Source organism: Podarcis muralis, chromosome 1, assembly GCF_964188315.1.
Source record: "Podarcis muralis chromosome 1, rPodMur119.hap1.1, whole genome shotgun sequence".
Taxonomy (NCBI): Eukaryota; Metazoa; Chordata; class Lepidosauria; order Squamata; family Lacertidae; genus Podarcis; species Podarcis muralis.
This window is the reverse complement of record NC_135655.1, coordinates 14,435,690-14,453,992: the sequence shown is the minus strand read 5'-3', so window position 1 is coordinate 14,453,992 and position 18,303 is coordinate 14,435,690. Positions and strand designations below refer to the sequence as shown.

The following is an 18,303-nucleotide window of genomic DNA, read 5'->3' as shown; positions in this document are numbered from 1 at the left end:
CCCACAGAACAAAAAGTCTATTGGAATAAAAAGGACTTAAACAAACAGCAAGGGATGGGGCCAACCATATTTCACAGGATGTTCTAGGATCTGGGTGTGGCCACTGGGAAGGCTCTCTGTCTGTCTGTCTCTCGTGCATGCTTCCATGGCAGGCAAGATGTAAAATGCCGTTTCTCCCTCAGATCCTAGGAAGGAGGCAGAAGTGTTAGCTAAGTTATCCTGGGCCTAAGTACTGCTTTACTCTTCCTCTTTAGGAAAGCTTCAGCACCTTAGTGCCAGCAGAAGTTAATTACACCAATCGCCACCTTTGGCAAAGATCTATTTACATTCCTAGCACCCATAGAAAGAAATGTGTAAAATCTATATACTTAACATGGTTACATGTTACAGCTAAAGAGAAGAGGGAAAGGAGACAGCAGAGGAACTTATAGCTGGATCCTATGTATGTCTATTCCAAAGTAAATCCCACTGCATTCAATGAGGCTTACTCCCAGGTCAGTATATGTAGGATTGCAGCATGAGGGGGAAGGAAAACTGAAGCCACTTGCTCACTTCCCAGTCCATTTTATGGTCATATTTCCATATACATTTCCACTAGCCATTGTTTCTAAGTATGGAGCAGAATGCCCCCTTTCCCAGGCTAAAATAAAAGCCAACCTCTAAAGCAGGCATGTCCTAAATCCGTTTCGGGGGCCTAATCCGGCCCTCCAGTCGATTTAATCTGGCCCCCGTGTCAGTATATGTCCTGGGGTAAAATCCAAAAAAAATCTCAGCAACTTCAATACTAAAAAGAGCTCAACACCTTTGGCCAGCCCTCACGCATGTTCACTTCGTCAAATCTGGCCCTCTTTGAAAAATGTTTGGGCACCCCTGCTCTAAAGTTGGGCTCAGCTTAGTGCCAGCCCTCCGCAACACCATCACCACTTCCTTTCACTATCCAAACTTATCAGGAAACAACAGGGAGGCTTAATTTTATTTTATTACTTATTTATTAAAATTTCTATACCACCTGTCATCTGAGGATTACAAGGCAATTTACAATATAAAAACACAAAAATATCTAACATAGTATCAAACAAAATCAGTAAACCCTCCCCAACTCTAGTCCATCAGTACTGCCACATTAGTTTCCAAGCCACAAGATCTATGGAACATGTGATTCTGCTGATCCTTGCAAAGTTGCCGGGTACCAGTGCAGAATCTTACTTAGACACAAGATGTAGTTATCATAGATCCTAGGATGTCATGATCCGTAAGAACTGTATCTTTTGCAGTACATGCACCCAGTATGCTGCCATAAGTGATAAAGGACCTATCCTAAACACAGTGGGTCCTTTGTTTAGAATGGGGCTAAGTTTAAAATCTTATTTGAGTCCCAAGTCAAATGGAGCCCTAATTAGCTAATCTAAGGATAACGTTTTTCCAGTTAAACCCAAGCAAGTCTCCCCACACAATTTGGAGGCACATTTCTCTACTTGGGATATAAAGATTCAGTTATATAAATCTATGAAAAGAGTAAAATGAATCACACACAGCAAATGAGTAACAACTACACAAAACAATGAAATGACCTTAAGGGTGTTTTCACAAGTGATGGTAAAGAGTGTATTTCCCCTTGAAATGTAACACTTGTGATTGTTAATAAAGCATTAAAAAAATGAAGGCAGCCATTTTAACATTGAAAGAGTATTCTAGGTAACGTAGGTTTTTTTATTCCATTTTTAGACACAGGAAATACAAAAACTGTTCTAACTGTCACTTATGAAAACAGCCTAAGGCATGACCTTCCAAATCAGTGCTACAAGGTTAAACTACGCAAACCAACCTTTCCAATCTCACAACTATGCAGTCTCTTGTTCACTGCAACATGGTGCACTGCTTTTCCAACTTACAAATATGCCCCCCCTCCAAGCCAAGCTAATACAGATCTCGTGAGTCTTTTCTGTCATTCGTACAGCAGCATGAAACAAATCAGAAGATTGGGAGACAGCTGCCAGGTCACTTATGAATTCTCCAGATAAGCACCAATTTCAGTACAACAAACAAAGATCCCTGCACCAGGAAATTGCATTTCCCCAAAAAACATTTATTCACAGATATTAATAATGTGACTAATAGCAGCAGTATCTTTTTATGATCAGTAGCAAAAGGCTGAACTACCTCTACCATTTATACACCACTTGCTTATTAAAAAATCTCAAAGTGATTTACAAAAAGATAAAACAATAAAATTGAGAAAAAGTCACAACCCTTCTTTAAAACATACACGAATTAAAATACTAAAACAGATTAAAATTACCTCAGCTTTCTAAGCATCTTAGTAGGCTTGTTGTCTTACAAGAATGTTTTTAGCAGGTGTCAAAAAGAGTACAGTGAAGGTGCCTGCTTGATCTCAATAGGCAGGGAGTTCCAAAGTGCAGGTGCTGCCACACTCAACAACTGAGTTCTTACAAATGCAGAACGGGTATTATGTGGCACCTATAGTAGTACCAGTTCTGCTGACTGAAGCGGTTGATCATTAGCAAAATGCTTTTGTTTACAGGGTACTATCAATAGGATAAAGAAACATATACAGATATATGCTCAGGGCAGCTGTTTCTCACAAACTTCTGGTGGTTATTATTATTATTATTATTATTAGGAATATAACACAAGCTAGGAGAACAAGAAAATTGGATTGAAAACAAATTCTAAAATTTGCTTTTGTTTAAAAGAATTCAAACACACAAAACAAAGCAAAACAACTTTCCAATCAAGTGCATGTACAAAGACAGCTTCATTGAATGGATGCAAACCTCTACAGAGGAAAGCAGTGTTTTTCACTTAAAAGCTCAGAATCGCAAGATTATGTTCACGCCTATAAAATAATGCTACAAAAAAGAACACAATAATATAGCTATAAGTTATGTTAACTAGCTCTCACCTTTTTTTTCATTATTTTGCCTATTTTCCCATTTCTCTGTTTCAGGCCGCTCCTCCCCAGTTGCCAAATGTTCTCTTTTGATGTGTTTAAGACGCTTTGAACAATCATTCTTAGAATGTTCCTCATGTGTAAAGCCACACAGAGAGATTTAAAAATGAACTTAAAAAGTGAAAGCTGGAATCTAAAACAGTTTCTGTGCAAAGGCTACAGTGCTACAATCTACTTAAATGGATATTCTGGTCTGGTGTGCAGCTATATGAATACAAGAGGTAGTGACGTGCCTAGATAAGACAGCCTAATGAAACAAGGCAGAGCACAGTTGTGACAGCAAGTAGATATGGTGGATTGAATTTCACCTAATTAGGTAACCTTACATGAGGAGCTCTCTTCATCAAGTGTGTAGTTGTACTAACTGCTGCCTCTGTTTAAGCAGTGTCGCATTTTAAAAGATGGGCTAACTTTGAAGTGATTATTACATAAGTAGGGAAACTTAAATTTCCCCTCTTTAGAAATGTAGAATTTAGTCTGTTTACTACCTGCCATATAGAAGACAGTTCTCACTACCAATTATATATACATATATTAAAATCAATAGATATCAACAGCAGTAATTCTTTTCAGCAGCAATCATTATTGTGCAGCATGTGCAAATGTATCTCCATGATCAAACATGCTAACCTTTTGCAGTGACAAAGGAATAGCAACAGTGGTAAGCATTTATACAAGGGTCAGGAAATCTGTGACTTGGTGCACAAATTAGCTCTCTTTCTTACTTCCAATTTCAAACAGTGCCTCCCCTCCATCATCTGCACCCATTAAATGGTATCAGCTTGCTTTTAGCATGACATAAACCCCATATAAATGACCTGCATCAAACTTTTTATGGAACATGAACAGAAGCTCCTAAATTAAGATCCAGCACTACAGGACTGTTATATACTGAAGAAAAAGCACCCCAGATCGCAGAATTCATGTCAGCAACTGGTAATCTTATTGAGCTAATCACTCAGAAGAAGAAGCTGCCACATCAAGTTAAATACTATCTACCATTTATTTAGACAATCCAGCTTGACCATAGAAAGTTGCCTAAAGAGTACAATAAGTATACTTCCTTATCTATTCATATCCATAATCTGTAGAATTTTAAAAGTTGCTGGCACAGGTTGTCGACCCTCTCCTTTGTTGATTCTAAAAGTACATTCCAAGCACTTTATACTACCCAACAAGCAGTTACAAGTATGCATTAAAGAAGAGGGGAGGACAGAACTGGGAAACCTAGATTTAAATGTAGCATAACCAAAGACTCACTTAGCAAAGACAATCTAATAATATTTTGCCCCAAGAGGTCTAATTGCAAAACCTGTTAAAAATCTACTTCAAAGGATTAGGATTAATGGGAAATTAGTCTGTTGTTGTTGTTGCTGTTGATAATAATAATGATGATGATGATGATGATGATGATGTAATGGTCCTTCTGACCAATGTAGCTACTTAGGAACAATTTGTTTTACAGCTGCAATCTTCATGTATGCTGTGTATAGGCAAAGTAATTACTTTTAGAATGGTCAGCAATTTACTTCAGCACATATGCCAAAAAAACAAAAATATTAAACTATTAGGAAACTGGAATTCTTGAAAGTGATCAGCTGAAAGGGAAAATTGTTGCTTACAACTACATAAAGCACATAATGCCTTTTGATATTTAATTGGCTAGATTTTCAAGATGTTAGGTTTTTTTTAACACAAAATATAAAAGTAATTACAGTTACTTTTTTGATTACTTTTGCTCAAGAGATTTAGACTGTGCCCACATTTCACATTAAACCATAAATCTTTAACTCTGGTTTAGCATGAATAAGCAACACACTGGTGCATGCTGCCCCCAAGTCCTCACTTTGCAACAAACCACAAGCCCTTCTTTGTTGTATTGTGCACTCATGGTTTGTTTTTCCCTAAACAAACAACAACCAGGAAGGAGAAGAATATATATTGACTACCATTTGTGGTTAGGAGAGAAACAACCCACAAGCCCAGGTTCAGACAACACAACAAACTAAGGCTTATAGTTTTTTTCTCTTGGTGTAGCATGGTCAGGAATGTGGGTAGGAGGAAAGCAAAGCCTGATAGTATACTAGGCTGGGCAAATGTGGCTATTATTCATTTAGTACCATAAATGAAATAGGTGAAACAGCTCACCCCAAGGGCTAATTAGGAAAAAAAATCCATTTCTCCTTCTTAAGCAGCTTCAAAAGATGTTAACGATTTAGAAGCACTTTAATGTAGGGGTTTTTGTGGTGGGATAGGCTTGCAGTGTCTATAGATCTCACTCAAAAACCAGATCTACACTGAAGGTGGTACTATAAAAACAGTACAAGACTGTAAATAATTAGTACAGCACATCTTTCATTTTACTTCATCTCAAGTTCTACTTATTTTATGCAAGCAATAAAGTTTTATTTTCCAACTCTCTCTTCACTTTGGGACATGAAATGGAAAGGCATTTAGTTAGGATGTAATCCTGTACACATTTTATATGGGAGTAAGTCCCAATGAATTCAATAGGACTTCTAGAAAAACATGTATAGGACTACTCTGTTAATGTACAGCTAAAATTAAGTTTTGGAAATAGGAACATGTTCATATAAAATTTAGAAAGCAGTTCTAGAAAGATACACTAATTGATCTGTTGATGGTTGAAAGATACAAAACCACAAAATGCTTCCTCTCACTTCCGAAAGTAGAACCACATGATACATACCAAAGGTAGCTGGCTTTATGCTAGCCCAAACATATCCCCAAATATAGTCAAGACAACAGGTTTCTGCTCAAAATGATAGCAAACAAGATGTGGTTCAAATACCCAAGTCAGCCACCAAGTATTTTTTTTATTTTCTTTGCCTAGAGCATACTGGCCCTAATCCAACTCTGGTCAAACACAATGCAGCAAACAAAAAAACCAAAAACAAAACCAGCACAAGAATGCAATTTTAATTTAAATGCACATCAGACTCTGCACTTGAATCAAACCAAAGAAGTATGGATAGACTGCATATGTCTAAGAATGTGTGTCTAAGACTGCAACTATACTTACCTAAAAGTAAGTCACACTGAAATCAGTGGTGCTTACTTCAGACTAGATAGATAGAAAAGATTACACAGTTAATAAGTGCAGGATTTGCACCTATGGTTTCCAATCCAGTAAATTATACATGCACAAATACTTTGTATGCACACAGTTCTCTTTAACAAAGATGTACATGCACTCACCACAGAGATTTTATCCCCTACTATAGTCTTTTTCTGCAACAAGGAATCTAAAATTGTACTTACAAAATAGCCATAAAATAAAAAGGCAAAGCAGATATATAAAGGAGCAAATGAAGCTGCAAATCTTCTAAGTCATTCAGAGAAACATGTTGAGATGGATTTCATGGTTTATTTAAGCAATGGCTCAAGACACTTACACTAGTGCCTTCAACACAGCATGGCAGCAAATCATACTAAATGAAAAATGTTATTGGGTTTGAGTCCAAGCGCTAGTTATCACACTCATGGTTGAAACAGTCTATGGAATTGGAACTGAGGTCTGGTAACCATGGAGAAGGATATTTTAAACCTAATACTTTAATATATTGGTGCTACACCTCAAACTACGTTTAAGTAATTCACATACAGTAAATCTGCAGCATATAAATTCTGAATCTCCTTTTATTATTATTCTTAGATAATTAACCATAGGACACAATCACTAAAGGCTTATTTACACAAACAGGAATACTTGAAGTTATTTCAGTGATTGTTAACTCAAGATTGTTACGGTGAATCAGCAATTGTTGCACGCCAGAATAGGAGATTTTCAACTATATATGCTTCCTGAATTTCATCCACCTTTACATACCTGAGGTCATGTTGCATACCTCGTCAGTTATGCAAACTAAGAAAAGACAAAAACTTCTATATATCACTACTTCAATGTCAACTCACTTAAGTCCTTGTGTAATCCCTTGATACTATAAGCAAATTATAGAGTGAAGCAAGATAAGGGTTTGCTATCTCAGGATAAATACATGTGAATGAATCTCAAGTGCTCTGCTCAAGTAAAAGGGGAATTATGGTCAAAAAGGGGTCATGGGATCAAACAGGAGCTTGTGATTTTGCATGCTGATGTCCATTATTATTGGCCACTGAAGGCTGCACAGTGGAAAGCTATGGGGCAGTACTATTCCCTTCAGGCTCCAGTATCGCTCCACCCCTTAGATAGTCCATTGATTTGACTTACGACCACCTAGCTATAAATGCTTCCAGATTATGATAGGACTTTATCTGGACAATAATTTAGGCTTTCTTATCTGGCTTGTTACTCTTTCTTGCATTTGGATCCAGCCTGCTTGCATCATGCTTCCTTTCCAACTGATATCTTGTCTAACTACCTAGTTTGGACAACCCCTTTTTGTGCAATGCCCTGAAGCTCAGATCAAAGGCTCTTTGCCTAACAATGCCAACTCCAGAGCCTGGACATAATCAAGTTTAGTTCTATATTGGCCCTCTACACCAGGCTTCCTCAAACTCGGCCCTTCAGATGTTTTTGGCCTACAACTCCCATGATCCCTAGCTAGCAGAACCAGTGGTCAGGGATGATGGAAACTGTAGTCTCAAAACATCTGGAGGGCCGAGTTTGAGGAAGCCTGCTATACACCCATGATAGAAAGGATCCCTAATTAATGTTATGAACAGGTGCCTTAATTAAGCCAAAGATTCATGCATTTGTAATTACACCCATCATTAGCCATTTCCAGTTTGTGCACCTACTTTTGCCTTCTGACAGCTAATTAGTCACTTCCACTCTTACTCCAAAAATGTATTATATAATTTTATTGTTTAAGTTTCTTTTTGACCCATATGTGGTGAAAAGCTGGGTATAATTTTTAATAAATAAATAATCTAGCTCCCCTTATGCTCTTATGAGATGGGGACACAATGGAGCTGCATCTTATTTTATTGGTGCATTCATGTTTCTTTCAGAACCTTGAAGTAAATTGTAGAACTGAATAGGTAACTCCCATTACTTTATTCTGAAGTGCCTAACTAACTGGACAGCTAAGAAACTTTGGCTTAGTCTTGCTACCTTTGAAACAGCTCATGCAATATTTCTTTATAGGCAACTAAGGTATGGCTGGTTACACAAGCAAAACACTTTACCTTTATTTCTTATAGACAGACAGTTATGCTTCAATGGCTGAAGATATCACAAAAAGATTCCTAAGACTGTGTAACTCCATGTATGACTCGTGGAAGGCATTGCTGCTAACCCATTCTTTTTTTCCCGGAAGAAGACTGAAAATGTATTAAAATGCCACTGCATATGTGAAAAAATATGCCTCATATGCACATGCAAGTGTCTATTTTCTCCCCCTCCTCTTGGACCTGCCAATTTCCCCCTGGTAGTGTCCCCACCACTATACTCATGTGACAAGCACAGGGTTAGACAAGCACATGGGTTAGAAAATGAAATGTAGTGTCGCCCTTGAAATGTTTAGTTCCACTCTAGTTTGCATTAGTTATCATTAATACAGTATCAGTGCTGACCCACACTTAACTGTGGTTAAAGCTGGTAAGGGACAGGTATTTGGGAAGGAGGCCTGCTTCCAATCTACTAACAAGGCTTAAGACTACATCTTCACTGGCCCCATCTCACTCTCTGCCTCATGAATACAGGTCTCTGTCTTGCTTCATGTGTTAACTCTCTTCCAATACTTTTGTATTTTTATTATGTAATAAATTAATATCCAAGATTTTAGAAAACTTCTCAAAGGCAGCAAAAAATAGTATAATACAGTATAAAACAAACTTAACAGTAATACATAAAGTATTTTAAACCCACTGAAAAATCAGTACCTTTCTTTAAAAAAATTATTTCAAAAAGAAGCTGCTGCCTACAACTACAAATGACAAAAAAGGGTTAAATTATTTGAAAGCCCCAAAATAGAAGCATTACATGCTGTCTTGTATCTCAAGAGTCTAATCCAATTATGCCTACAACACTCCTCCTTGGATCCTCTTTAAGATAGTTATAAATTGCAGACTTGAGGAGCAACTATACCACTCCCAACTTACACACACACACACACACACACACACACACACACACACTGTTTAATATCATGTCTGACAAAGAGCTCTGCAGAACCTTAAAGCTGGCTCATTATTTTTTGCCATTTTAGTTGGTCCTAATAAAAGTGTCACCCTGCTGTAGATTTAGGCTTACTAAGTATTTGCATAATTACAACCCCAGAATCTTGGATACCTGAATGTTTTGGTAGGGCAAAATACATAGTATACTGCCTAATAGGCAATACTGCCCCAAAACATAAATCAATTACCATCCACAGAATATGGCTGATAGAAAAATATGTCAGGCCTCTTGAAGGAATACTCACTCACACCTTTCCTTAGCAATTACTTTTATTGTCCTGACACTCTTACAGTCAAAGGGGTCATTTTGAAAAAGTAATAGCTCAGCCAGTATTACTTATCTTACTGCAACAAATTTGTTTAGACTTATATTATGCCACTGTTTCTAACATTTTTGTACCTTGTAATTCTTTGTTTTTCTCAAACCCCTCAGTTCAAAAAGCACTGTCTCTGACTAACATGTTTGTGTCTTTTATACCAGTCTTGTAATTCTCCCCCCCCCCAACCCTCTCAGTTCAAAAGGAAGTCAGTGCACTGCCTTCTATTACGGGTGTGTGTTCAATTTGAAACCCATTATATTAATGCCTTCCAAATCTTCTCTAGCTTGTGAACATTCTTGTTAAAATTTGGACCTCAAAACTAAAGACTGTTTTCAAGGACATCCCCTAGAACCAAGTAGGTTAGAATAATAGAATTTTAGGGTTTCCCAAGAGTTGGGTAGAATAGCAATGCAAACTTATGTAATCCAAAATAGTATTGCTTCTGCTTTCTACTCAACATATGGGAAAATGGCTGAGACTGTCAACAGCAATTTTATTTTAACAACAAAAAACGATTTCCAAAAGTTTCTCACGAACACCACCATATTATATTGGAAAGGCCAAAAGAATTACATTTAGTGCTCTGAAATTCAACAGGTACTGTTATAGCAAGAACATAAAAAGAGCCCTGCTAGTTCATCTAGCCCAGCATCCTGTTCCCACAGAAGCCATGCAGAAGCCTTTGGGAAGTTATTCTCAAGCAGGACATGAATGCAACAGTGCTTGCCCACTTATGCTCCCTAGCAACTGGTAGTAAACAAACTTACTTGATCACATGATCAAGTCCTTGATATGTTTTGCCTACAGTTGCAAAATTCTATTTTGATTTAAGATACTGTAATATCAAATTCAAGACAGTATATTGGACAACATGGCACCAACTCAATGGTTCCATATTGTTTAGGATCTTATCTTATAATAACAATAATAATAATTTATTATTTATACCCATCTGGCTGAGTTTCCCCAGCCACTCTGGGTGGCTCCCAATAGAGTATTAAAAACAATACAGCATTAAATATTAAAAACTTCCCTAAACAGGGCTGCCTTCAGATGTCTTTTAAAGATAGGATAGCTGCTTATTTCCTTCACATCTGAAGGGCAGGCATTCCACAGGGCGGGCGCCACTACAGAGAAGGCCCTCTGCCTGATTCCCTGTAACCTCACTTCTCGCAATGAGGGAACCACCAGAAGGCCCTTGGTGCTGGATCTCAAGTGTCCGGACTGAATGATGAGGGTGGAGACGCTCCTTCAGGTATACAGGATCTTGCCCTAAAATAAGTTGATGCTACCTTAGAGGGTCTTTCCCACACATAAGAGGAGAAGCAATGAGACAGAGGAGTGAGGAGTGATGGATTGTGAAGGGGAAATGAGCAAAATCAGAGATAATAAAAGGGAATGGTGAAGGATGGCACTGTGGATTTGTGTATTCTATACAGAGTTCCAACAGCTCTCCTTTGTCACAATCTAGCATGACAAAAATGTAATGCTGGGGCATGATGAACACAGAGAAGTGTTTTTAAAAATACATGTATATGCATACATAAAAAAACAATTATTTACTCTATTAGGATGCCTGTCAACATAACCAGTGGGTGCATGTGCAATCCGGAGTCTTTTGGAGAATAGTGCCAAAGGTGCTGGTTTCCCCAACACCAGTTCTTTGTTTTTCTGTAATAGGAACAAACCCTTTATTTTCTCCATTTAAGCAAATGGAAAGTATTCACAGTCCTACTGGATGTAAACTAATATTGCCCCTCTTCCTGACAACTCCAGTGTTTGTGCCCAGAGGCAGGTCTTCCCCACTCAGCAGTGTCTCCAATTGCAGACTCTTCAGTTCCTCCCACAAGTCTACTGATCACAACCCCACCCTGCATCAGCATAACTCCACCTTCTAGATTCCATTCTTGGCATGCTGCTAGAGTAGCAATTGACAATTATATTTCATCTACCATATATCCTAAAAAAAATAAAAATCAATAAAGCACAACCACAAGGACCTCACTAATATAGTTCTGATCAATTTTACCAATATCACTTCTAAACAGTATTCTACAAAATTACTTTTATCTCTTTGGGTTTATCCATATATTGTTTTTTAGAGCTCCAATGCTTTCCAACATGGCCACAGTCACAACATAGGTGAGAAAGGACTGGGACAGAATTGGACTTTTGATTTAACTGAGCTCCCTGCTTCTGAAAATCTCATACCCATCACAGCTCCTGTTAAGGTTTTCATTTCATTAAACATTTTTATTACATTTATATACCACCTTTATCTTCCAAGTGAGCTTAACTTCCAAGGTAGTGTACGTGGTTCTCCTCCTCTCCATTTCATCCACACAACAACCCTATGAGGTAGGTTAGGCTAAGAGATGGTGACTGGCCCAAGGTCACCCAGTGAGCTTCATGGCTGAGTGGGAATTTGAACCCTGGTCTCCTACATCATAGTCCATCACTCAAACCATTACACCACATTGGCTCTCAAACATCACAGTTCTGCTCCTGCCAAGCTCTTCCAGTTTCCTGTCCCACTCAATGTGAATCCTCCAGTCTTAAAGTCTGTAAGGGCAAGGAACTGGGAAAATGCTGCAATTGAGGGTGGTGGGAGAGACTAAGCTAGAGAAAGCTACAGCTGGCCAGACTGCTGGTAGTAAACCAGCTTTGAAAGGAAAAGCTGCTCCACCACACTGAAATGAGTCTGTGGGTCTGTGATGCAATAGTAGGAGAGGGGAGGTACAGTTCAACCCTTTAATCCTCCCACCCCACCCAGTAATGCAGCAATGCAAATTTCTATGTGGTACAACACAACTTTGAGGGGGCTCCTAAGTGCATATGTGTACTGTATTACCCCTAACAACTGCAATACCCAATGATACTGGCCTTTTTATTACAGAACATAAATGTACGCACTTAATAAAGCTTTGCCACCGTGGCTTGAGTAGGATTAAATTATTTTAAGTGGTTTGTGGATAGCTGCCATAGGCTCAAAGCTGCTGTGGTCAATTCAAAGTAACTCTGCTTGTACTGAGCTCCTCATTCACAAAGCGAGGTATCAGACAATTGGACATACTTCTGTATATATGCAATTTATGCTGAAGCCAAGAACAGGAGAATCCTGGTGCTGAAGGTCAAGACTCAGAGTCACTATAAGTATTTTACTCTTTCTATGCATATTCTTCTGCATTATGACAGATACAAAATCAAACAAAAATCAAGAAAATCACTTTACTACTTCATGCCATGGAAGGAAAACAAATCCTGTTTCATTTATTTATTTAATACTTAATATTCCACTCTTCCTCTCAAAGGACCCCAGGGTGGTATCTAGTACTGTACTTAGATTGAACAAAATGTAACTGGAAATGCAGTAATTGTATGAAGTAATTGTATCAGATTTACAGAGGGATCATTGCTACTAAAATGTTTCTGAAACATTGAAGTAACATTCAAAAGTCATTGCTGTTACTGCAGTCTCATATGACAAAAAAAAAAATTAATATCAGAATAAAATGAATACAAAATATAGGCACTAATGAATCACTAGCTTAAAACAAAAAGCAAAATAATAACTAAAACACTGTTTTAAGAGTTATGCATTAAAATACATACAATCCAGAGACAGAAAATGCAAGCCATGTTTCAGGTTGCATGCTATGCCTGTAAAACTGACTGTGCCTGTTTTACAGCTCCCTCCTAACAACATATACAATCATCTTAAATTCATAAGCTACAGCCTTGACAAAGGCTATTACATGAGCATATTAGAAGAACTACACACACTATCATGGTTTACATCTCATGGGATGAAATCCCCAGAACACCGATACTGGAATATGGCGAGTAAGTCATGGGAGATACTCTTCCAAAGGAACTGCTTAATGGACTGCAGCTAAAGTCAGTAAGATTACATGCATGTATATGTGTTCCACTTCAGAGGCCTAGATCATAAGCAAATTCTGTAAATCCATTCATTCCAGTGACTCTATTTTTGCCAATTTTAACAGACTGTTTTTTTTTTAAGATTTCCAACAAAGGGGAGAGAATGTGTATTTGTCTTACAATGTATGACAAAGGGGGCATTTTAAACCACACATTACCACTGCAACAGACAAACCCCCTTGATACTACTTCCTGTGTTCTTCTCAGCATGAAGAAATAATAATAATAAATCCTAATTCATTGATTACTCTTTCCTATTTTCTCATATCCAAGCATTATCTCACTTCCATATGATTAAGGGTGGGAATCTCTGCAGTATTTAGTTTTAGGAGGGTGAATTATTTTGGAATTTCCGTTTTAGAAGATTTCCTCCAAGTTTCCTTTTCTTTAAACGCTGGGGAGCAATTGAGGCAAAATAATCTTCCGAATCAAACAAATGAATAATTCACTAATCAACATTAAGAACTAGCTATAAATAAACCACATATTAATGTGAAGCATTTCCCCAAGGAATCGAAATAAATTTACAACAAAGAGGGCCATCAGAGAAACAACCATTTTAAAATAAAATATCCTGCCAATGCTATAAAAGTCAAAGCAACAAAGCAAGCCTATATTCACTGATGCCAAGATGAGCAGTGGAAAACGCAAGCAGCAACTATAGATGCATATCCCGGGGTGGGGGGGCAGATCGCACATTTTAAATAAAGAAATAACAGTGATACAAAGAAGGGTTAACAGGGAACTCCGCAGCCCGGCCTTACGCATCTTTCCTTGGAAATAATCAAACCCGACTGTATTCGGTGGGGCTTTACTCAAAAGCAAAACTAGGACGCAGGTATTCCGAGTCCCAGTGGATCTTACACACAAGTGCGCATCGGATTGCAGCCTGTTCGTGCTCTTTTTATTCCCTTCTATCCTCCAGCTACCTCTAGCTTCTGCGGTGCCCATTCAGAGGCAGCAGGGGCTGACACAAAACAATGCCCGACCCATAAGGCCAGGAAGCAAACACACCTCGCAGTTCTTTCGCCCGGATTACGCTCTCCCTTCCAACAACAATGACAGCGTCAATCAACCCACAAAAGGGCGACCCAAAAAAACAAATCAACCTTCCTGTCCTTATTTTAAACAGCGCCGGCCCCACAACCCAGTGCTAGCCATAATCATCACGGATTAGGCTTTTTCGTTTCCCCCTTTACAGGAGGACCAGTTTAAATCCTCCTCTCAGCCCTGGCTCCGATCGCGAACAGAGGGGTTGACAGGATCCCTCCCTGGCGTGCGTTTTGTACCGTTTCACGGGATAGGCGAGGGAGGAAGGGAGCCGTTCCTAAGATCTCCCCGCTCGGGATCGAAGGAAAGGCGAGGAGGCGGGAGCACATGAGGTGGTTTTTTTCCTTTTACTCGAGAGCCGCCTGCCTTTGGCCGCCCTTTTCCGCCGGGACAGGCAGACAGACGGGAGGATTATCCCGCCCGAGAGAGGAAGAGAAGCCCGCCCGCCTCCCTCACAGCCCCGCCGCCGCTTACCGGCATCATCTCCGGCGCCGCCGATGAGGCCCGAGCCGAGACTCCGCTCTGAGGGAAAGGGGCGAAGCGGGCGCGCGGCGGTGGGGAGGCGCGGACGAGGCCTGCTGCCGGCTGCACTGCCCACCCGGGCCGGACGGAGGGCCAGCCTTCTTCGGGGGGCTCCTTTTCTCCTCAGTCGTCGCAGCGGCGGCGGCGACTTCCCTTCCCGTCGCCGTCGGAATCCAAGCCGCGGCCTCCTCCGCGTCTGCCGCCGCCGCTGCTGCCGCCGCCTCTTTTTCTCCTCAGGTTTTTTTTTTCCCCTCCCCCTCCTCCCTCAGTCTCCACACTCACACACAGAGAATTCCGGCCCTGCTCCGCCCCGGGAAGGGTTAATGGCGACGGATCCCCATTGGCCGAGGCGGGAGCGAAAAGGGGGCGGGGCTGGCCGTGGTGCGGCGCGGCGCAGGACGGCGGGCGGGGGAGAGGAGGGAGGAGGGATGGAATGCGAGCGGGGCGGGTGCGCGCCTGCCTGCCTGGATTTGGTCTCCACGTGACGCGCGGGGGAGCAAATGCAAGCGATCGGGGTCCCCCCCCCTCCAATTTGTTCTTCACCGTCGCTTTCCAGCCCCACCCCGCCGGGCACACTCACCTGTTAGGGCCTCTTGCTGGCTGCTGGGCAGTAAGAAGAAGAAGCCCTGCTTTGTGAACAGTGTTTTCTAGATTGAAATTATTATGGGGATTAGCTAATTATTCTACGTGATTTGTGTTGTGTGTTTGTGGCACTCTACAGTGGGACCTCGGGTTACATACGCTTCAGGTTACACACTCCGCTAACCCAGAAATAGTGCTTCAGGTTAAGAACTTTGCTTCAGGATGAATACAGAAATTGCACCGCGGCAGCAGGAGGCCCCATTAGCTAAAGTGGTGCTTCCAGTTAAGAACAGTTTCAGGTTAAGTACAGACCTCCGGAACTAACCTGAGGTATCACTGTATAGTGTTTGGTCTTGTTACTGTTGTTGATGGCATAGGAGCCAACTCCTAGGGGCCCAGGCCCCTTCGCACCCCACATCTAATAATAGAGCTCTCCCCCAAGTCGATGGGCATTGCCATTTAAATTCTCTGTGCGTGTCACGCATAGCTGTCAACGTTTCCCTTTTTAAAAAGGAAATTCCCTTATTCCGAATAGGATTCCTCGCAAGAAAAGGGAAAAGTTGACAGCTATGGTGTCACGTCATGTGATCAATTTTGCATCCTTGGTAATCCGCTTTGGCATTCGTTTGAATGGAAAGCGGCGCACACGTATAATAAATCAAATCAATCCAGCCCAGCACACCACAGGGGCCCAAACAGCCGCCTGGGGGGAAAGGCAGGATTGGAGCGCAAGGGCAGATCTCCCGTGTTTTGCGGCAACTGGTATTCGGAAGCATTGCTGTGGTGGGCAGAGCATAGCCATTGGGGCCATTGATAGCCTTCTTCTCCATGTTGAATTTTTTGGGAGTTGGTGCATTTGTTTTCCCTGGTGGAATGTGTTGTTTTAGTTAAGTGGCTTTGCGTGGGTAGAGAGACATCTTTCTACTCCCCTCTCCCCCAGTTTGTGGACAGTGGTGTAGCGTGGGGGCGCAGGGGGGGGGTTAGGGTTAGGGGGCGCAAATCCACAGGTTAGGGGGCGCAAATCCACGGGTTAGGGGGCACAAATTACTTGCCTTGCCCCGGGTGCTGACAACCCATGCTACGCCACTGTTTGTGGATGTTGCAATAAAACTTCTAGGACATTCGCAAACCTAAGCAGGGTCCAGCACAGGTTCACTTGTTTCACATCCTCCCTGAATGTTTTTGCCTGCCTGCAATGTGTCCTTGAACTCTGCTCATGCCTCTTGATTGCCTGCAAGGATAGAAGGGCATGTTATGTGTGTAGAATTTAGTCCACTGCACAAAGGTAGTGTTTACATATATTGCTGCAGCCACCTTTGCCTCTGGGCATGCCTCCCTGCCCCCTGCATGTTACCCAGAAGGGGGAAAGTTTTCCCACCCCTACCACTCATCTCAATGCCTCCTGTTTTAGATAAATCACAGCCCCTTGCAACTCAAAAAAGGCCAGTCACCTCTGCCCTTCTGTTCTGCCTTCACCTGTTCTGCCTTTTGAATTGGGCCAGATCTGCCCATGTAAGGACAATCAAAGCCTGAAATCCGGTAGAGAAAATTTATCTACATACATTTATTATTTTGGATTGCTTTTTCTTGTGCTTCCTGCAAATCAGTTGCTTCATGATCCATCTAGAATCCTAAAACGTGCCCCACATACACGCGCGCGCACACACACACACACACACACACACACAAAACCCACTCGGTTCAATGGGTCTCGTTCTTGTTTTGACTTCATTTAGGATTCTTGTATGGAAGTAAACCCCATTGAGATCTGCAGGGCTTTATTCTGAATAAACATAATTAGAATCAGATACATACTTCCTCTGCAGTTCTTCCTTATTTCTCCCAACCCTGATATATCAAAGGCTTGTCTGTGTTTCCGCTGTGGTTTCCTCCTTCCGTTGCATAGCATAATTTGCTTATTTTCATAGACCTTGATTTTGGCAGTGGTTGATAGAAAGCCTAAACTTTAGAAGTGGATTATGTGGTGGTGCAGGAAACCGCATATGAGCAGCTGAGTGATAGAGCCCAAGCTGGCTGGGAGTTTGGCAGCATATGAAACCTTTGAGGAGCCCTCATAGTGCTCAAGGACATTGTTTAAGACGTTGTTTAGGGAGGGGGATTTCTTGTGTCCCACATTGCAGGTTACACCTTATTCTTTAGCAGAAAGAAATCTGTTTCTGGTTGTGTATAGAATGAACTAGAACACATGCCCCGAAGTAGAAGAGGTCCAGGGGCCAAATCTAAGCCTGAAAATGCCTCATATTTGCTGCAGAAAATATCGTTATCTGAGGACCCTCTCAGACAATATTATTGTTATATTGTCAGCTTTCTCCCAAGCTGCAACAAACAAAGGCTCTTTAACCCGTCTGCTGCGATATGAGCAGCGAGAAAGGAGTTGATAGAGCCCTTTGGCCCTTCTTATGGTATGGCGTGGTTTATTTGCATACCACTTTTTGGCCCCAATACCACTTTGGATCACTTCAGCTGCTCACTCATATGCTAAGATGCAGGAAAACTGAACTGGCAGGCCCACCTGCATTGGGCCCTCCCTCCAGTGGTCTTCTCCCACTGTGTAACATAACACACACAAAAATCGGGCTCCCCCAAAGTTAGGGGGAACCTGGGATGTGTGCTTGCGGGTGTGGCCCAAAGGAAAGCAGAGAAATACTTTTCGTAACAGCTGGGTTGCAGGAGTTACTGGAAGGAGGCGTACAAGGCACCATCCAACTGTCTTAGGGACTCCACTCTGGATTTGTGTAGGGTTTACTCCTG

At 41.1% G+C, this 18,303-nt stretch overlaps 1 protein-coding gene across 11 annotated transcripts in view; it reads right to left on the bottom strand.

Annotated features, from left to right (window-relative positions):
• The window catches only part of PPP1R13B (protein phosphatase 1 regulatory subunit 13B), a 62,468-nt gene extending 47,286 nt beyond the window's left edge, over positions 1-15,182 (bottom strand). For 5 of the 11 annotated variants that reach the window (XM_077923663.1, XM_077923699.1, XM_077923671.1 and 2 more), the window contains exon 1: positions 2,924-3,146. In XM_077923663.1, the coding sequence (XP_077779789.1) occupies positions 2,924-3,049 (126 nt within the window). In that variant the 5' untranslated portion in view covers positions 3,050-3,146. Of the gene's footprint in view, positions 1-2,923; positions 3,148-14,241; positions 14,344-14,666; positions 14,772-14,901 lie in introns of those variants that run through there. The other 6 variants (XM_077923715.1, XM_028750612.2, XM_077923706.1 and 3 more) reach the window with 5 other exon arrangements.
• Positions 15,183-18,303: the final 3,121 nt, after the last annotated feature.